General features: G+C 43.9%; 1 protein-coding gene across 4 annotated transcripts in view; it reads left to right on the top strand.

The window, feature by feature from the left end:
• pde4ba (phosphodiesterase 4B, cAMP-specific a) overlaps window positions 1-15,840 on the top strand; it is a 229,487-nt gene extending 213,647 nt beyond the window's left edge. For all 4 annotated transcript variants that reach the window (XM_086270260.1, XM_086270259.1, XM_086270261.1 and 1 more), the window contains 8 exons: window positions 7,076-7,169; window positions 10,008-10,291; window positions 10,375-10,539; window positions 11,239-11,338; window positions 11,436-11,590; window positions 11,702-11,824; window positions 11,952-12,134; window positions 12,225-15,840. In XM_086270260.1, the coding sequence (XP_086126386.1) occupies window positions 7,076-7,169; window positions 10,008-10,291; window positions 10,375-10,539; window positions 11,239-11,338; window positions 11,436-11,590; window positions 11,702-11,824; window positions 11,952-12,134; window positions 12,225-12,680 (1,560 nt within the window). In that variant the 3' untranslated portion in view covers window positions 12,681-15,840. The remainder of the gene's footprint in view (window positions 1-7,075; window positions 7,170-10,007; window positions 10,292-10,374; window positions 10,540-11,238; window positions 11,339-11,435; window positions 11,591-11,701; window positions 11,825-11,951; window positions 12,135-12,224) is intronic.
• Window positions 15,841-21,829: the final 5,989 nt, after the last annotated feature.

The raw sequence follows: 21,829 nt of genomic DNA, 5'->3' as shown, positions 1-21,829 counted from the left end.
CTTTGAAAAGGTGAAAAGCTGCTGCTTTTGTCCAGTTCATATACCGTATTTTCCGCACTATAAGGCGCACTTACAATCCTTTAATTTTCACAAAAATCAACAGTGCGCCTTATGTATGAATTCTGGTTGTGCTTACTGACCTCGAACTGATTTTATGTGCAACACGGTGCACAGAAATCTGTCAAAACATGTTTTACTACGACTTTGGTAGCTACGAAGCTGCACCAGATTGTCGGTGCATTACGGCTACCATAGCCAGGAGCCTCGCGGAGGAATCTGGGTCCTAAACTCCATCCGTTCAGGTCCCAAAGTCAAACGAACACTGCGACATCACTGAGAGTTAAAACTGTCTAAATTCTTTCATCTTTAATAAAATGATCAGCGTTGCTGTTTTACCAGGTGTAACAATTAAGTTTAACATCCAGGCATCCATGAAAACAGAATTTATTACATTCAACGGAGTTAGAAGTTAACAGGAAGTTAGCTCGCTAGCTTCCACCTAAACATGATATTGCATGTTCTGACTGAGAGATTTCTGAAAAAATCAAACGTACAGCTCTGCTATCACTTCCAACATAAATGAAGACAGAAAACTAAACAGCAGTGGCGTTTGTAGGGTTACTGAAGCTGGACTAGCTGGTATATAATGATGTGCTACGTGATCGCTAGTGACACAGCTATGTTAGCATAGCATAAACACAGTGAAGCTGGAGGATGAACGCTAACTTTTTTCCACTTGATAAAAGTTAACATGAGGGTTCCCGATGGTTAGGGACAAATGCAATCGCATGGCAGGATGCTGTAAACGGACCAAACATCAGTCAGGAGAACAACTGAGATAATCCATCCACAATACGAGGTTAGTCATTAATATACTGCAACAACATGGGAATAGAGCATCTGCCAGATAAAACAATGGTACGGAAGAGGAGGAAGCAAGAAGAATGAGCTGAGTAAAGTTTGACTTATCTGACTGTTTTGTTTCACTTAATGCGCCTTATGGTCTGAAAAATACGGTATGTGCATTAATTCATTAAGTGTTTTCTTGGTTATCAAAGAAAGCTCAAGGAAAAATGAATCCCTATCCCTGAGCCTGAGATGATGACATCATCATCCCCCCAATACAAAATCCACAAACACCAAGCAGCAAATTACTGCATCTTAGAATGAATAATGAAACCATGAAGAAATCTGATGGAGACGAGCACGTGTAAAGGGCTTTTTAAAGAGCCGGTCACCCGAGTAGATTTAACAGTGACAGCAAAGCTTCGGAGATGTGACTGCCAGCTGCAAGAGCGCTGAGCAGCAAGCAAGAGGAGCAGGGGGGGGAAAAGGCTAGAGGCGGGACTACCCCAAGAGGGAGTGTGTATGTAGCAGAGGTCTAACACAGTCATTGCTCCACAGACACAGGGTGTGAGGTAGAGCCTGATCAGACCTCGCAGTCCCGAGTGAGTCACTAGAGCTGTGGCGTTTCCCAGCGTCAGAGAGCAGAGGCTTGGTCCTTTTACTCATGCTGTAGTCAGACTGAGACTGAGACACTTTAACGGACGGCAGCCCCACTCTACCCTGCACTTTACACACAGCAACATGGGCGCCTGTTGCTTTGACAAGAAAGAGAGGAAATTAGGGAAGCTGAACGGTTGGAGGAAGGTGAGTTTTGTTATTTTTATAATTTTATGTTGGTAGACACAGTTTGTAATCATTCGCCATTCGGTGAGATTTCCTGCCTTGCTTGGACTTAAAAGAACAGATGTTTTGTGGCTTGCTCAAGCTTTTTCTTGCACTGAATGCTATTGGATATATATATATATTTTAATATATTACATACACATTGCTTTTTCATACACATTGTGTACTTATATGCCCTTTGATCCTGGTGGAGTTTGGAGCGAATTTTAGCAGCATTTTATTTCAAGTCTGCACATGATTTCACTTTGGAAGCATGTTGGGAGTATTTATTGCCGCTTCAATTTACTGAAAAGTTTGTCCTTTGAATATTAATTTTCAACTCATGGTGGTCAAACCTGCCTTCTGCATTTGCCTCGGGGGTCTTTTATGCTTCCTTTGCTGCGTATTCCCAAATTGTTTCTGTCTGTGGAACTAGATAACCTTTACTCCCAGAGAATCAAACTCATGAGAGATTTATGGTGCTTCCAGATAATTAAGCGCAGATGTCGTTTTGTTCTTCCTGGCCAAATGCCAAAGCGATTTCTTTAGTTTGTAAGTGACCTATAAGTGACAATAACCAGTATTCACTGTAACTGCATAGTTACTGCTTATAAAAAGTTCAGCTTTGTCTGCTTTTAATGTCTCCAACTGCCTAAAATGAGGGAAGGAGCCACAGATTTAAATCACAGGAGGTCCAGCGGATGGAAAGGAGTGTATCTTAGCTGGGTACCAAAGACTTTTTTTTGACATAGGCCAAAACACTCAGGTTGTCTGACGAGATAAGTAGTGGTGAAGTGCTCGTAGCTTGGGTGCACAGTGTCGAGAACACATTTCTGCAATTCTTTATTTTGCCAGAAGTTAGGAGGAGAATTTAGAACAGACGATTTGAGCATTTCCTGGGTTTTTTTTGCAGCGTGGTCTTTAACAGAGGGTTGCTTTCTGCTTTCGAAGCAGCCCCGACTCGAGCTGAGCATTGCAGCCTCGAGCCTAAAAATAGTGAAGCAAACTACATCTGAGGCTGTGATCACCAGGAGCGATTAGAATCAATCAGTCGGCTTAAAAGCGATTCTCCTTCCCATCCTTTTTTGCTCTCGAAACCTTCATTTTTTCCCCCCTCTATATTTTACTGTACGGGACCACAGATGCATGAATACACTCCATCTCTCACACACACACGCGCACACACAAGCATAAGCGAGTGAGTCAGAGGAAGTGAGAGGTAGTCAGGCCGTCTCTCAGAATTGTCTGTATCTCTAACCAACATACGCACAGTTCATACGTAGGTAAGTTTCCTGATCTTCTCCGAGTTATGTCACTACCCCTCCGCGCCGCTGTGCTGATTTTACAATCTGGCGTCACACGTTTGCTAAACCGAGGAGGTGATTAACCGCAAACGCTGCACGTTTGCTGGTAAAGGAGATGGTTGCACGAGTTATAATCAGCAACGCTGCATGCATGCTGTGAATATGAGACTGTGTTGAGAAGCATAAAAATCACGATAATAAATAAAACTTGCAGCTCCTTGCAAATCCTGAGTGACTTAAATCAAGAAATTGATTACTTTTAAAGTGTGTTTCGCACCTTCACAGAGGTGCAAAGATATTTACAGATTTAGCCATAAGTTGTAAATACCAGTACAGACTGGGAGCCCAGTACTAAGTCAAGACTGACCAGAATGGGTGTAGTGCACCCACTAGTGGCTCAGAGACACAACTTCAGTCTGAACCACTTCAGGCGCAAATGGGTAACGAGACAAACTGGAAAATTTCAGCTGATTTCAGCAACACCAGAGAGTTCCAGTTCAGTCATCCTCTAAGCTGTGGTGCAAAAAGATCAGAACGATGAGGAGAAACAGTCAGAGAGTAACAGACACGATACCCTGAGGCTGCAGCGCCAGCTCAGATAATGGAAGCACGCTGATGTTGCGTAAGATCAGTCTCGTGTCAGAGGGAGACTCCGTGTCTGCCTTCCGGTCCACCTGTCCGCCTCGCCGCCCTGCACGGCGAGCTGTCCGATGGGATCACGTCTGAACGGAGGGGGCTCTGCACGAATGCCCCTCCCTCCACCTCTCATTGATGTACCACGGGCTCCATTCACCTTCCTTCCCTCTGTCAGAGCACCTCTCTGCTGAATCAACCCACCCACCGAAAGCAGGGAGAGAAGGGGAGGAGTAAGAGGTTAGAAGACAGAGATATGGAGCTTAAAGCGAGAGGAAGACGAGATAAAAGCAAAAATAATGGAAAATTTGTTGAAAAAACTGATTTAGATTATAATAAATGAAAGGAGCTAACTGGTGAAACAAATATAATAAAGATTCCAGTGACGGAGAGATGTATCCACACATCTTTGGATGGGTTAATCTCCCTCCAGTGTCATGATGTCAGTGGGAGATAAGGAGGCTTCCCTCATGAAAGAGCCAACTCCAAACACACACTGGCAGCGACACATTGAAACACACACACTTATAAAACATGTCAGCACTGACTGGGTTTAAATGCAGGTGACGGCGCTCGCAGGCTGCTGCGGAGCGTGTGCGCACTTTTCTCGCAGCTTCTGGGGGAAGCACGGCACTTCGACACTGCATCCTGTTATTTCTGGTTTCTTTATATATTATGCAGTGAGCTATTATATAAAGAGCTGCCTCCTCCTTTTCTGTGTTTTTTCTTCTCCTTGCATCCCACCTCCTCGCTTCTGGTTCTTTCCCTCATTGGCAGGATAATCCGGAAGGAATTCTCTCGGGAAAGCTTTCATCTCCCCCTCATCTTCCCGCACACACACATTAGGGCCGAGAGATTCTCTGGGAACCTCTGTTTACAGTTTCCTGTGGATATGTTCTGAAGCGTGAGGGAGGCGTCGCAGCTGTCCTCAAGGTTTTCACACATAAGAGCCCAGTCGTGATTGACACGTCTGGTGCTGCTGGTGTTACGCTCCGGTCAGGTGGGCCTGGCCTTGTACACCGCAGCCAGTATCAACACCTGCTCTGAGGACAGCCCATCGATTCTGCCAGCGAAGCAGACAGACAGAGATTGATGACTGTGTTGGCTAGTGGAAGCCGAGAGAGAAATTGACATGTAAGCGGTGGAGAGTGAGGGATAGATGAAGCAGAGCGAGGGAATGGTGGTGGAGGCGAGGAGGAGGAGGCGATTTTCAGCCTGTGCATCAGTGGATGCGAGCAGGGGCGATGTGTGTGGTGAGTCCTCGTGACAGCTCAGCAGCTACTGCACATGTCTGCCTGGGAAGCAATAGGGGAAGCCTCTCTCCTTCGCCTCCCCTCTCCTCATTTAGAAAAAAAAAACAGCCTGACACTGGCTACCTAGTGCTGTTGCCATGGCGTTGGGGTGTTCTGGTAATTGGCGCACACGCAGTTACAGGCAGCGAGAGAAACCGTGGGCTTCGTGTCACCTAACTTGGGGAAGGAAGGACACAATTATCTTCCTTCTTCTCTAACCGTCTCGCCTCCTGTGTCTTGGCTGTTAAAAATAGCCGTCCACAAACACCCTGTCAGCATCTAATATTATTATGGGGTGCGGATAATGAACAGGCTTATGAGTTCTCCACAATGGCTGCCGTGGCTGCACGTCAGGAGACAACAGAAGACACAAAAGAGGGGGCGGGAGGGGATAATAGAGATAATGGCGATTAGAAATACCATCGCTGTACGTTCATATTCTTCAAAACGTGCTGCAGCATCCCTCTCGCTCTTCCCATTGTTTCACTCGTAGATGGGAGGCGCAGTTTCACAGCTTCATGACATTACAGGGCCTGGGAATGAAGGAGGACGGACATTACTTGCAGTGGTTTTGTAGTTGAGAGAAAAAAGAGAGCGAAAGAGTTCATATTAAATGGATATTAAATATCAATCACTCACACACCCCTTTATAACTTTACATATACACCAATGCCAAGCTGTAGTTTGGGCTCCCCCCTTTCCCCCCCACTTTCTGTCAAATCATGTGTTCTGACTGGAGTGTGTTGCTGGGGCTGGCAGACTACAGCGAGGGCGAGAGGAGGGAGGGAGGGAGGGAGTGCTACAGCAGCGAGAGCAGCAAAGCGAGACAAATCCAGTAGAGGAACCCCCCCTCTAGTCAGATGAACATCACTGCCTCACTCCCGCCTCCTCCTCCTCCCCTCTCCATCGCCGTTTTTCCCCTCCTCCCTTCCTCGCTTCTTCTCCATTATTCATCAGTGCGCAGACAGTCCCCAGCTCACGGCTCCAGCTGCTGCTCCAGCCGATCCATCGAGCCCGCTGGGTCTCCTCGCTTACAGCTCCTTCTTTCACGCACATCCGTCCATCCTCCCAGATTTCCATTCCCAAGCATGGAAACTCAGAGCTGGCCCTTTTCTGCTGCTGAGAGAGAGAGTGAGCCACCATCGAGCTGCTCTCTTAGCTGCTGAGAAGAAGAGAAACCCGAGAGGAGAGAAGAGAGGATTTTTTTTTCCCCCCCTGTTTTTGGGTGCTGGAGGAATCCTGATCATCTGCCTCTAATTTGCCCCCATCCTCCCTTTTTGGATTACAGTTCTGGCTTTGTGTAGGAACGAGAAAACGGGGTCCAAAATGCCTGAAGCCAATTACCTGCTGTCGGTGTCTTGGGGTTACATTAAGGTGTGTGGCGCTTATCTACGTAGCTTGTGGGGATACCGCGTTGGCCTCATTATAGCTCTCTGTGCTGTTCTGTCATTAGAAGCTAAAGATCGGTTTGGAACCGATCGGCTGCTTTTGTGGGCACGACGCGTGCACCCAAAGATATTTCCATCATTATTAGAGGGTTGTTGTCGATGGTGGTGGGGGATCCGACGGCTCGGGCTCCATCTTGAGCCCTCTGCAGAGCTGTGTGTCTGTGTGTGCACGCGCATGCAACAGCCTGTCATAAACAGCTGCTGCTGCAGTGTCTGGGTCTCTGTGTACTCTGTGCCTGTTTATCACAAGTGTTTTTTTAAATGTTTGAACCACCGTAGAACTGTTCGCAATGTGCAAATTACATGAAATTACGTGAAATGTTGGCAACAAGAGGAACGTCTCGAGCTGCGTGCAGATTTTCCTCTTGCATCATTGAAATTTTTGCACACTGATGCAGGGAAAATGGCTAAATGCCCCAAATATGCGACCCAGCGTAATAAAACTGTGAAGTGTTTGCTGCGGGTAATTTGAGGCTTATTAAAAAGTGGCAGCCTACTCACTGTTAACGCTAATAATTATCTGCATCTTAATTCATTTCAGGGAAAACTGTGGAAAAGCACAAATATCAAGTGACATTCTTGACCTGGCAGAATAAAACTGGGCACTTGTAAATTTTCCATGTAACCGTATATATCCTAATGTTTCCCAGATTTCCTCTCCAGTGGAAACTGACGACATTTCTCTCTCTCTCTCTCTCTTCCCCCTCCTCCTCCTCTTTCTCTCTTGCAGTTCAAGAGAATGTTGAATCGGGAGTTGACGCACCTATCCGAGATGAGTCGGTCTGGGAACCAGGTTTCCGAATTCATCTCCAACACCTTCCTAGGTAAATGGAAGTCTTGTGTACACAAACTCAAAATCACGACCATGTTCATAAGTTAAACAAAAACAGCTACTGGATGTTTATGATCCATCTGAAGCCTCCACAAATCACGTTTATGACTTGTGTGTTTGGTCAGATATGCAACATTACAGCTCACAGAGCTCAATTTCTTTTCTTTCTTTGTGGAGGTTCGGTCTTTTGCATGATGTCGAGCTGTGCAAGTTGCTCTGGCTGGTTTCCTGTGGGGGCGTACCATAAAAAAACTGCGCCATTAAGCTTTGTGTCGACGTTTATGACATCTGACCGTTGAAACAGAACTGAAAAAAGTATTAATATTTAATTTCTCAAAATATTACGAGAATAAAAAAGGGTATCGACTGTAAAGAAGGCTTCGGAGTCTGAACTGGAACTGGATGCTGTCGGCGTGGGCTGCACGTCTGAGAATAGATGCGGACATCTAATTATGAATATTCAGCTTTAAAACCTTTCTGGTTTTGTTCTTGGCACCAAAGCACAAAAAGAAACCGTAATGCAACAAACGGCTCTAGAAACATCAATCAACAACCGATGAAACAAAACAGATTCAAAGTTGATTTTCAGGAAACCTGATAAGTCTACGGAAGAGTGCTCGATGCAGGATGCACAAAGCCAGAGAAATAAAGTAGAAGTAAATGATCTCATCCCAGATATACAGAGGGAGAAAGAAATAGGCTGATATATTTCAGAGATAATGCTCATAAAGGTAGCCGAGATTATTCAGACACTCTGTTTCCGATCGTTTGCCGTCCCCCGCTGGTATAGCGCTGTCAGTGGATCCCTCGCCCCCGTTTAGAGCGAGACGGGCTTTGAGAAGAAGCAAACGAGCGAGGGAGGGAGAGACCTCACTGCACTGAAGGGAAAAAAATGGAGGTATAGAGGAACCCCCTTTGCTGGCAGGGAGATGAGCTCGGCAGATTGGGTGACTCATCCCCATCTTAATGCATCTTTGTCAGCAGGGACACCTTGTTGTCCCTCTCTCTCTCTGCCGATCCGAGAATCCACTCACCAACGACTTCGATAAGGAAATGAGGATTACCCTGCTGAAGGGGGCTGAAGAAGCAAAGGAGGAAAGAGAAAATATTAATCAGAAGAAAAGGAGTCAGCACAGCAGACCTGGCACGGTCCATAGCTCACCAAAAGGACTGTTTTAATCCTTCCATCCACTAAGATTAACATCGCATCAGTAATGCACTTATTTCTGCTTTATCCTATTTTTGTTACTAAAAAAAAAGAGCATCATTCAGTCTCAGGGAAATTAAATTTTGATGCCATAGGCCTGGTAGATCCATCACAAGTCCCATCGTTTTGTGACAGACGACCTCATGCTTGGTAAAACGGTGCTCGTGGAGCACGATTCATCCCCCAGATAAATAAACATCTCAGACTTTTAGCGGGGACTATTTTAATCAAGGATTTCCAATTACGATTGCTTTCGACACAGCAGCTCACGTGTGCCTTTAATTTATTTTTTGGGACCTTTTCCCAGCTGTCCTTGCATCATAAATCTGTCATAACTCCCTTTGGATCAGCCAGCACACCCAACTTTGGGAAAATAGTCGTCTCCCAGGCTCCTCTTCCATCTTCCCCACCGAATCTCTCAGGGAAGAGCTTGTGGAGGAGGGTGAAACGAGTTTGGCTGAAATCTAAGTGAACGTGGGAGGTGACAGAGGATTGGAAAGTGAGAGCGGAAGAAAAACAAGAGACAAAATAGCCGATTGGGATATTTATTTCATCTGCTGATTTGTTTGCATGTTTCGTACCAGCTAAGTTGAGAGAAAAGAGTGAGCTCAGTTTATCCATATTTCAGCTAACAGACACACATATATGTTATATACAGGCAACACGCAAACACTGCACAGCAGTGGTGACAATGACTTGTAATAAATTAGAGAGCAATACATTGCTCCTCCTTTTGTTTCCACGCAGCACATGTCTGAGTGTGCTTAATTGCCCGTTCTCAATTACCAGGCGAGAACTGAAGAGCGATCGAGGCGCGGGGAGAAGAAGGCAGAGAAATGTGAGGGAGAGCATGAGAGTGAAAGTGATTATTTGAATTACGCCTGGTAATTGAATAACCCTCCGCAGGGGAAGGCTGATAGGCCAGCAATGAGCCGAGTCGAGGCTTGATAGACGAGCGCGCGGCGCGCACGCGTGCAGAATAGCCGGTCCCTGCAGGGTCTTATTCGGTTCCTCTGCGACTGCAGTAAACACGGCGGTGTAAGCTCATTACAGGAAAAAATCACTTCTATCATGTTTATTTTTAGCACAGAGACTGGCGTGATGTCAGTGTTTATTTTAATTTTTTTGCCTTCCGATTCGTTTTATTTAGCCGCACAGGCTCGCTGATGTCATCAACTATTGAATCTGATAGAGCTGCAAAAAAACTCCAACAGTTTTGCCCGTGGCGAAGCCTCAGCTTTGAGTGTGTCAACGGGCTGACCTCCGAGAGTCACAGAGCGGGAGATGAGATGTGAGCCACCTGCTGTGAGGCTGGGATGGGGGGGCGGAGGCGCTGCAAGGGGGGTTGAGGGATGTGGATGAATGAGCAGTGGGAGCTCTGAGAGAGAGACATGGATGACAGCGAGCATAAATAAGCAAACGACTGGAGGGACAGATGAATGAATGAGTGAGCGAATCAATAAACCCCCCGAGGAATTAACCTGCCACAGGTGCGTCTATATAGCACACCTGGGTTCTCACATCCCAACCATCATACAAGACATCTTCACTGAACTGCTGAATAAGCCTCTTACCTTCTACTTGACCAAAATCCATCTTTTTTTTTAATCCCCGCTCACGTAGACAAACAAAATGAGGTGGAGATCCCATCGCCAACATCCAAGACACGGGAGAAGAAGAAGCAGCAGAAGCAGCAGCTGATGACACAGATTAGCGGGGTCAAGAAGGTCTCCCACGGGCCCTCGCTCTCGAGCAGCAGCATCGCACGCTTCGGGGTCAAGACTGATAAGGAGGAGCTGCTGTCCAAGGAGCTGGAGGACCTCAACAAATGGGGCCTGAACATCTTCTCGGTTTCAGAGTTCTCCAACAACCGACCTCTCACCTGCATCATGTACGCCATCTTCCAGGTAAGGACTCCTCTACTACTTCCTACTACTTAAACATTACCTGGGTTTCCTTCCTCATGTTTATCCCTGTATCCTTCTCCTAGGAGCGAGACCTTCTAAAGACATTTAAGATCCCGGCAGATACATTTGTGGCCTACATGATGACATTAGAAGATCACTACCATTCAGATGTGGCCTACCACAACAGCCTGCACGCTGCTGACGTAGCACAGTCCACACACATCCTCCTCTCAACTCCAGCCCTGGATGTAAGTCTTTCTGAAAGCGATGTCTTAAAGTCCGACTTGAACTCGAGGTTTGGTAATGCCAATCATTAGCTGGCCTTACAGTAGCTCTCCACTTTGGTTGAGTTCGTCCGTTTTTGAATCAGGAGCCAGAATCTGCTGAAATAAGGGAAAACTAAATTAGGAGGGTGAGCTCTTACATCACCTCGTGTGTCACTTTCCTGGATGGCTAAAGAGCTCCACGTCCTTCCGATGAATCATCTATATTTTCCCTTCTCCTCTTCTGAGAGAATCCCCCCTCTCACACGCCTTATTTGTTCAGATTTTCCGGTGAACACTTTCTAAAAGCTCTATTCAAGCTCGAGTAGCTGGTGAGATGCAGCCATGTCAACATGACCCAATCTGAAGATCCTGATTTACACTTCTAGGCTCTCCCCATCTGTCGTCATAGCAGCCAGCTGGCGGCGTATTATACTGTCACAATGTATCTTCACAGAAAAGGCAGACAGCCTATTAGCTAGCTTGTTGAGGAAATACTAATTCTCCGTCCTCGTGTGACCTTGGCAGTGTGCCGTTTTTCTTTGAAGGCAGAGTGTGACAGAAACAACTGGATTTCTCCCACATTGCCACTCAGCTGTCAGTGTCAAAGATTATCTGCTCTTTGCTTTCAGCTTCAATCTCAGGACATTGTTTAACACTGTTCCTTTCTGATTACTTTTACAGGCGGTCTTCACAGATCTCGAGATCCTGGCAGCCATCTTTGCTGCGGCTATCCATGACGTTGATCATCCCGGAGTATCCAACCAGTTTTTAATCAATACCAGTAAGTCTGAAACGCTTAAACAAAAAGTGTCCACTCATATGAGACGAAACAAAGCCATCGGAGCATGTTTAACCATCGGTTTTTAACCACTACGCAGACTCTGAGCTGGCTCTAATGTACAACGACGAGTCTGTGCTGGAGAACCATCATCTGGCTGTGGGATTCAAGCTGCTACAGGAAGACAACTGTGATATCTTCCAGAACCTCACAAAGAAGCAGCGTCAGTCCCTGCGCAAGATGGTTATCGACATGGTAGGAATTCCAGATTCTTGTTTCTTTACAATTATTTCATAGTAAAACCAAAAAAAACAGAAACTTTCCAAAGCCAGATGCTGATCAAGTGTTTTTTCTTCTTTTGTTCAGGTTTTGGCCACTGACATGTCCAAACACATGAGTCTGCTGGCCGATCTGAAGACTATGGTAGAAACGAAAAAGGTGACGAGCTCCGGAGTGCTGCTGCTAGACAATTACACCGACAGGATACAGGTATGTGTGACGTCTGCCTGAGCAGTAATAATGGCACAAGTTTGTGCACGAGGGGCTCAGTCACGTCATCCATCTCTTTTTTGTAGTCTGTGTAGTGACACAGTCTTCAACTCTGTATGACTTCCAGGTGCTGCGTAACATGGTGCACTGTGCCGACTTGAGTAACCCCACTAAGTCCCTGGAGTTGTATCGTCAGTGGACTGATCGGATAATGGAGGAGTTCTTTCACCAAGGAGACAGAGAGAGGGAGCGGGGCATGGAGATCAGTCCGATGTGCGATAAACACACAGCCTCAGTGGAAAAGAGCCAGGTATGCAGAAACTGTATTAGCTATGATGGAGAGAATTCCCAGGAAAGCTTTAAAAGACACTGACTCCTAACACTCGTTTGTTTCTTTCAGGTGGGCTTCATAGACTACATCGTACACCCTCTGTGGGAGACCTGGGCCGACCTGGTCCACCCCGATGCTCAGGACATTCTGGACACGCTGGAGGACAACAGGAACTGGTACCAGAGCATGATTCCCCAAAGTCCCTCTCCGCCCTTCTACGACCAGAGCACACACGGACACAGCGGAGGCACCGGAGGGCCGGGGGGCGGGGAGAAATTTCAATTTGAGCTGACCTTAGAGGAGGAGGACTTGGACGGAATGGAAAAAGACGGCGACGCGGAGGAAGACGAAGAGGAGGAAGAGCTGGATGAGGAGGAGGAGGAGGAGGAGGAGGACAGTCTAGGAGATTCGCGTTCTCCTCCGCTGGACTATTTGGACGGTCAGGAGAATGACGAGGAAGGCATGATCGAGCCCACGACAGCTATAGAGATCGTGACGCACGAGGCTTCGCCCACAGACACATAGGGCTTCCAGCATCAGGTTCACTCGGTGATTTGAAAGGCGGGTGTTTTTTTTGGAAAAAGAGGGGAAATCCTCTTGCTGTCCTTTTTAAAAAGCCCACAGAGGCAAGGGCTTAGTTTTGCCCCGCGCAGTGGCATGTTGCACTTGGGTGTTTGAAGCCAGGCACGGACGGACGGTTTCAGCGAAGCGGCTTCAGAGTTCTCAGGAAATAATTCACGCGAACAATTGAGTCTTGATGGGAAAGCAAGACTGATGGTGGAACTTGAAGGATTTCAGCCAGTTTGGAAAATGGTTACTTTTCTTTTCTGGACTGGCATTAAATGGACATTGACACTACTGAGAGAAGTTTTGTACCTTGAGACTTTTTTACCGATACACGATATGATCTAGAAGTAGCATAGAGTGAGATCTACTGATGGAGACACATTTGTATAGCAAGAGGAAGTGTTTACTTTTTTCCTGTACCATTTGTCAAAGGACTTGTGTGCCTTTTTTACTATTGTCTTTATAATAGTTTTTTATTTATTGAACACTCTAGTATGTCTGTGAAATGTTTTTTTGTTTGTTTGTTTTGTTTTTCTTAACTGAATAGAGCAAATTTCTTTTTGTATATTGAAAAAAGTCTTCCATGTATTGGGCAATAGAGATATCCAAACAAATGTCGACAAACAACTTTTGGACAAATTCATCTAAACGAGAAAACATTTCAGCACAAGTTCCTTCTTTACACGTGGAATTCAAATCCATGGTTCACGCCGCACGTTTAGCTTCTTGCTTTCTGTATCACGTCAGTCAATGAATGTCACAGTTGCACACAAATACAACACCTCTCGTTCTTGTTAAACAGCTTTTCTTTTAGTTTTTAATGGCCTGCAGACCATTGCACTTCCTGCTGTTTCAAACCAACACTCGACTTTTCATGCAAAATGCTAAATTCCTACATGATTCCTGCTGATCTTTCAGTGTAAACTGTTTGAGCTAGACACTTTTGTCTGTTCATTTTTGCAGTTATGTTGCTGTGAAACAGGCGTTACCCACGTTCAAGCCCTCATTGCCAGATAAAATGCGCAGAAACCCGAGCAAACAGGCCCTTACGTCAAGCTGCTAAGATCTGCGATGAAAAGAAATCTGCTCAGGATAAAATGCGCAACAGCGATGAGTCTATTTTTAGCCCACAGGTATGCTACAGTGGTAATAATCCTGTTAGTTGAAACCCCCCCCACCCCGGCCTCTTTGCAATCAGGCCCAGACCAGATGATTAAAGGCGCTCTTGCAGCTGCCTGTCTGAAAGGCACTCTTCGACCCTCATCAGCGTCAGTATTCACATGGTTTACAAACCCCTCTAGGCTCCGCGGACACGACCTCAAAACAATCAGGCCAGCTATTTCTTCCTCACGCTAAAAAATCCCTGATGTTCTGCTCCTGCTCATTGACGTCAGTTGAATATTGTCCCTCCCTCTCTGCTGTATCAGGTTTCCAGGACAGTCAGGTTATGAGGATTTGGCACAGCTGGAACTGCTGGATTCAGCATGTAAGGCTATGCCTGTTTCCACAGAAAAAAGAAATTAAAAAAAAATAATAATAGGAATAATTAGGCGCTCTAGTTTAAAACAACCCCCAAAAATGTCTGATGGTTTGAAATGGTTTGCAGGCCATTAGACTTTGGCTCTCGTGGCTTCTGTAATCACGTCTTTTTCTCTTTTTTTTAATTAGTTTACTGATACTCAAAGGTACTTCAGCTGATTTCACATAAGCATGCTTAGTTTTGTGTATGGAGTATGTGAGTAAGTTTCATATGTATGCACAAGCGTTGATGTATGTATGTGTCTGGATGAGGTCTTAGCCTCATAAGGCCTTACCCCCATCACTCCAAACCTTTGTCTCTACTGTTTGTCGCTAGAAGCTCAAGTTGGTCCTTTTGCTGTTTATAACAGTGTATTTATTCTATACTTTAAGCCTGTAAATAAGAAATACTGGTTCAGTGTAAAATCTATTTTAATTTATATGCACTTGCATTACCTGGAAGTGGTGGTGTCTAATGTGTAGAAGACTCTTAATTAGAGCCTTTTTATATATGTATCATATATTGTTTTTATATATATAAATATATATAAATATATCTAAGTATATATTCGCACAATGTTTTGAGTGCCCAACAGAGCAGCAGCTAAAGAGACATATTGTTGTTGTTAGATGGAAACCTTGTATCTACGAAACAGCTTCTTTTTTTAATTTTCACATACAAGTTTAGATACATTTAAATATCATGTCACAGACAAGAACATGGAAATTATTAATATTATGCATGAATATTAAACCAAAAATGTTGTCACTTTGTTTTTCTGTCTTGAATTTCATCTAAATCTGTTTTCCAAATATCAGAGTTCTGCTGAAATAGTCTGAATCCAAGAAAATACAACACATTAAACACATTTTTGACCAACCGCATTTCACTACAAGGTTTTCATCTGACATCAGCAATTTGGTAACCCAGAGGCAACATAGAGGACACGTTAAACTGCGTAGGCTTGGATGTAGGAGCTAGGAACATCTTAGCTTAGTCGGTGCTCGGTTTTAAAGTATGCTAATAGCTTAGCATATTAGCTTAGCTCCCCTCAGTGGCTCGTTACAACCTAAGCTTCTCCATCTGGCGTTTGAATGAAGATTGCTGATATACGAGGCCAGATACAGGTTCGACTGACAAACACAAAGCGATTGTCTCCTTTTACACTTAATGCACTTCATGTAAAAGTAGATCTCATGGGGACGGTATTGTTAGCATGCTACAACACGCCCCGCACTAACATGAAACATTCTGGATTACCAACAAAAATGATCTTATGTAACTGATTGTGCTAAAGTGTTTCTGACCAAACTTGTTAGCAGTTTTGAAATTCAAATTGTCAGTATCAACATTAACTATGTTCAAGCTTCTTCTTTTTTTGGTCCTAGTTGTGTCCAAATGGTTAGCCAGATTTAGCACTATCTGCATGAGAGATGGGTTTGTTTCTTTTATTGTCAATAATATGTTCAAGTCTGCCAGTTGTTGCAGGTGGGTTATTAAATGTTTCACACAATGTATGGTATTATATTGTATATTGTGTTCAAAAATAAATCTGAAATACTTTTTCTATGAAGTGATTAAAAGCAAAGCATGAATATATTCCTACTGTGTCTGCCGTTCTTCTCCCTTTGTGGCCTTGTTATTTTCACCATGGGTGTGAGCAACAAATTGGGTCACAGTCATGCTCCTGGTGGGTTTTCACGTGTTTGTCATGTTTCATTAGTCTGCCTCACAATAGAAGACTGTATTTACAGAGCACCTGGGTCCTGTTCTGTAAAAATAGCCTGTGTATGAAAGTGTACTAAGAATGGCCTAAAATCCCTGCTAGTGGCACCTGGAGGCCTGCGCTGCTCCTGACATTCAAGCTGACTAACAAGGTATGAATTTACACAATAGTGTCCTGTTCTCAATGTCTCACTTGCCTAAAAAAAAAAAAATCAAAGTCAACATCAGTGACAACTTTCTGATGCCAGGTAGTCAGAATAGGTGATCTGGAAGTCTTGGCAATCAAGGAGCAAAGAAACAATCATTCTAACTGGAACACAACTGTGAAGATTTCCTACAAAAATTTTATGATAATCAGACAGCAGATGGTTAAAAAAACAACTACTGCTGCCAATGAGACTGTTTCCAGTGAATGTGCGTAACTCTGTTAACATCCAAAATCTGAATCTATCTAGGATATGATATAATCGTCAGTTGGTGTGACGTCAGTGACTCTGCATTGAGTCCAACAGCTCGTGTGAGGCTAACTTATGTTTGATGAGCCTGAGCAGCTATTCAAGTCCAACAAGAGACATAAAGACAAAGGGGTGAATTAAAAGAGTGCTCCTGTGTACTGGTGTCTGCCCCCAATTAACAGACTTCAACACTTGGTTGTAACTCTATATTTCAAACACATGATGTTGGCATGATTCTTTTCCGTGTTCCCTTTTTCTGATTGCCAAGTGTGGAGTGGCGACACTGCTGAACTTCCAAAGTTAATTCATTTCAGCAGTTTGTCACATGTTTGTGTCACGTGATGTCATCAGCGCTTCATTAAATGGAATGAGATGCAGCTGCTTGCTGTGGATTTACGCACCTTCAAATTCTTGCTGCCTAGAGTTAGAGGCCGATGTGGGGTCAGAGGCAGGTTAAGGGATGTTGCCATAATCAATTTTGACCTTTGACTTGAAGTCACACAAGAGAAACAAAAAATAGAGCCAGAGAGGACATTTCCTTATTTAGTCCAGCAGACTCAAAACTCAATTTACAACATGAAACCAGAGAATAAGAGCAGAGTATTGTAACACTCAGCACTACTACATAAATGTTTCTCTTAAAGCCTTCTAATATGCAATAAAAATATGGAAACCTATCAAGAAATTTAAAAAAATCCAGACATGTAATTTTCCTTAATTAGTTGACCACAACCGAGTGCCTAAATAAATAAATAATCTGGGACTCTGGCCCGTCCAGACAGAAATAAACCATTAAATATAGAAATAATTCTCAGGTCAGGAAAGTGACGTGGAATTAAAATTGGTCCTCGTATCTGTACTATGTTCCTCCTCATTCTCTTTGATGTCCCCGTGTACGCTGCATCATCACAAAGGTTTGGCTCTAATGTGCTGAGATGGGACACAGTGTGACACAGACTCAGCGCCGCAGCCTACACGCAATCTGACAGGGCTGTCCTCATGCGACATAAGGCCTTCGCATATGAACAGAAACGCACACGTAAATACGCTGCCCGTTTTGTGCCCCAGTTAAAATGTTACACACAAACGAACACCTTTCAGACGTGCGCAAGGGTGCTTTCCAACACACACGGGAGAGATGTGAAGTGATTATTAAAAACAGATGGTACAAATGTCAAACAGAATCAATTTCTGCAGTAGCTGAAGTTTTATTTTAGATGTCAAATAACAGCTGCAGTATTGCAAAGTTTCAGCTGACTGCAAAAGACTGAAGTGTTCTGGTCTCGATGCAGTTTTTATTGCAATAAATGATTTTAAAGGTAGCTGCATTGACCTGCATTGCTATGCAAAATAAATGCAAAGTATTTCAAAACTAGAAAGTCTCGACTCGTTATCTTTATTTAGCCATCTCTCTGGGCCAAGCTGTGAGTGTTGAGCAGCAGGTGTTAGGTGAGGCCTAACTTCAGGCTCCATATGTAAATACCTGTGATCAACATAACTAGATTTTAAAAAGTGCACGCAAACTCTTCTGAGATAATATTTCCATATCAGATTCATCAGCGCTATTCCAAATTAAGGCTGAAAAAAGACAAAAACCTTCTCTTTAAACGAGGACCCGAGTGGTGGTGCACGCTCTCTGAATGCTTGCAAGCTCCATCTCTACTCAATTTGGTTCTTGGTTTATTGCAGCACCTCCTGCAGTGACTCCCTACTGATATTTACTGGAAAGGATGCAGACAGTTAAGCTGTTTTATTGCTACATTATTAAGCCGCTTTGTATAACATGTGAGACTTTGTATGTAGCCGGGAAGAGGAGGCAAATATGCTTGATTAAGCAATATTTCCAGGAATGCTCTATTGGCCTATTATTTTAACTGGAGGGTTTACAGGCTCCAGAACCCTTTGGGAGCATCCCACAGTACATAACACTGTGCCATTAGTAATTGACTTTTTTGTCTATTTACCACAACTTCTGTCTTTAAAAACATAATAAGGGCAGTTTTGCAAAGTGGACGCAGGTGTTGCAGCATGAAGCTGCCTCCTTTTTTGCAAATGACTGCAGAGTTGCTGCTCAAACCACCAAACACAGTGATGGAATTTCATTTTATAGAAAGTTTATCATTTTTTATTTATGTAGCACAGCGGTCCCCAACCCCCGGGTCAGTACCGGTCCATGAGTCGTTTGGTACCGGGCCGCGAGAGTTGAGGCTCGGGTGTGAAATTTATGGTTTACAGTGTTTTTTATCGTTACGATCCCAAACCCTCGATCGCCTCTGTGAACCAGCCTCGAGCTTGGTACGGCTAAAAGATCATTTGATCTAAGAGATCTAGAGGGCGCATAAGGCTGCAATAGGTCCGACAAATACCCGGGAGCCTGTCCATTCAGGGCTTTGTAAGTCAACAATAACATTTTTAAATCAATTCTGAAGTGAACAGGGAGCCAGCAAAGAGAGCCAAGCACCGGAGAAATATGTTCACGTCTTTTAGTTCGTGTCAGAAGACGAGCTGCAGCCTTTGGACCAACTGCAGTCCTGCAAGGCAGGTCCGACTAACTCCAAGAGTTAGAATAGTCCAACAAGGATCGCCTGTTCAAAGTTTTTAAAAGATACTCTGTAATCTGTTTTTGAAAGGTGATATTGCTGTCAAATATAACCCCCAAATTTTTGGCGTGTGACTTAATAAGAGGCTGAAGACTGTGCAGGTTAAAATGAGACGTGCTGGGATCGTCCAAACATTTGTTCTCATTAAAGTTAAGGAAGTTAGAGGCCATCCAGGGGAAGGGTTCTAGTGGAGAAGAAGAGCTTCTCTTCAGTTGAACATAGATCTGAGTGTCATTGGCGAATAAATAGAAACAAATGTTATATTTTCTGAAAGAAAGACAGAGCTGGAGGCAGCAACTGATCTGCGGCATGTGGCCACACGGAGGCTTCTGAGTGAGGAGAAATTCTTCTTACCTAAAGACTTGAAGCATGACATGGGTAAGAGGCTTGAGTAATTCTCATGTATGACCCTTCATATGCAACATCCCAGTGACAACAAGAGCTCTGAGGCTGTCTGCGTTTGCACCCACTATAACCTTGCTTTAAAGGACAATTATGAGTGAGTTATATCACCTTAGTCTCTTTTATTCCCTCTCCGATCCTCTCATTTCCATCTGTAAGTGCTTATTGTTAAATTTATTTTAAATTTTATACTCTATATCTGTCAGTAGCTCTATATCCCCTCCAACTCCCCTTCCTCCTCTCCAATTTCCCTCTGGAAATCTCTTGCTTCAGACATAACCCAGTAAAAGGAAGGGATTTGATTTGATGGAACCGCTTACGTGCATATGACTGGCACTCCATTTCGAAGGCATGCAGTTCCACGGGGATGGGAGAGTCATCTAACGAAGCTAAAAACAGAGCAACGCATTTCCCACCAGTTGAGGTAAATGACACCACTTAACTTCTCCCCTGTGTGGCACAAAGAAAAAGATGAGGGATGTTTTCAGGCCAGAAAAGGAAATTGTAGGCTTATAGGAAATAATAGGGAATTGGCTGGAGGCTGGGAAAATCCCAAGCGTATCCTAGATGTGGATGAATGAGACAGAATAGAGAAAAGGAAGGAGGAGGAAAGAGCAGGGGGAGCATGTTGGCGTGCTTTAAAGGACATAAAAATATATCCAAAAACCAACAACAAAAAAAGTGTCGATGAATTATTGTTACATTTTTAAATCAGTGCAATAATCAGCTTTCAGCGTATAGATGCTGCCAGTAAGAGAAACTTTTAATATGCATGACCTCAGCTGGAGGAACAGTGAAAAGCTCTGCTTTAAAAGAGTACATATGTAAACATATGGGTTTGATATGTAAAGAAAATCCTCACATGTATTTACATTTTGCACAGACAACAATCACAGTTTCACAACTGGAGAAAACAAACAATCTCTGCTCACCACCTGTCCTGTGCTCCGCTTCCTTTGGACTTCCTCTTCACTGCTCAAAACAAAAATCAAGATGAATGGGTGTTTGGATGTACTGGAGGAAATCCACAGAGGAAGGGGGCTTCCACAGGGCGGTTTATATACACAGCAGGTGCACAAGCAGGTAACTGTAAAGATGAATCCCAAAAGGTTGATTCTGTTCATCTGGACGTAACGTTTTCAGCGGGAGAAACGTTTCTTCTTTAGTCTCAGCTGACTGCCATCAACCTTATAAACAGTACATTTGCACAATAACTGAACGATGGGCTGTGAGGATGAAAAATGGATGAGTGGAAATCTTCACTGAATTTTCCGTAAAGTCCGGGTCTAGGCTCAAACGATGTCTGGAAACCTGGCTGATTTTTATAATGCTCAGAACTCTTTTAACTTCAGCCTCGTGCACACAAACACACGGACAGCTGAAGGAAGACGGCGTTTTTAAAGGTTGATGCTTCAATCCTCCACTCTGCAAGACCAAAGTGTCTTTGGGCAAGATTATGAAGTGACAGCAGAGAGCTGATTTGAGTGCTAATGCTCAATATTCACTTTTCCAAACTTTCCCGACTGCGCTTCGGTCTTCACTGGATCCTAAAAGACATCTTCACCTTAAAAAGGGAGGTTTCTGTTTTCATTTGACAGGAAAGCAAAGTATTTGAAAATCTGCAGTTTTAAAAAAAGTGCATTTCATTTCTGGAAACTTCACAAACTTCCTAGATGTTGACCGTTCTCTGCAGCTTTCTTGATGACAGCTAAACATATAACCACCATCTGTGTGAGAGAATGCAGACTGCATGCGAGCATGAGCCTGCAGATAACATTTAAGTTCTCTGGCGATCAAAGTTTTATTTATGTAAATAAGGAATTAACACCTTGCACAGATTATTTTCTCTGCTTGGTATGGAGTGTCTAAGTTTAGGATTCTGAGAGATTCAAGTGGGAGATCACACATACAGGATACGTTCAGTACCCAGGCTTTTTTAGGGCTGGCTGTGTAACAGGACACAGTTGTGGTGACCACACAGGGTTAAATATCTTCTCTTTTAATGCAAATTATGTGGCCTCTGCATTTGCGTCATTGTGGTTTTATAGCTGGCTGTAGGGCCAGCTGGGTCAAACACTGCTGCTGCTCTCAGAGAAATATACTGGAGAAAATGACAAGCTTGGGAATTGATTTGAATTTGCATGAAGAATTACTGAGCTCCTTTACATCCACGAGGAGATCGTTTAGTGAAGAAGAAAATATTGATTTGATAACTGACGATTTCCTTTCAACTCGCTGTTGATGCATTTTCTGAATTAAATCATTTCTGTAATTAAGACCCTCCTTTTGTAATGAGAAAATAATAACAATACGTTTATAAAAACACATTCGTACAAGACAAAAAAAGAAAAGTAAAACAAGCAGTTACACTTTACAGTTTCACTGCAGTTACACTGGCTTTCAGGA

Source organism: Aulonocara sp. 'chitande type north' Nkhata Bay, linkage group LG17 (assembly GCF_057382095.1).
Source record: "Aulonocara sp. 'chitande type north' Nkhata Bay isolate Kocher_YH1m ecotype deep benthic linkage group LG17, A_spYH_male_GT1.1, whole genome shotgun sequence".
Taxonomy (NCBI): Eukaryota; Metazoa; Chordata; class Actinopteri; order Cichliformes; family Cichlidae; genus Aulonocara; species Aulonocara sp. 'chitande type north' Nkhata Bay.
This window is presented reverse-complemented; position numbering and strand designations above follow the sequence as displayed.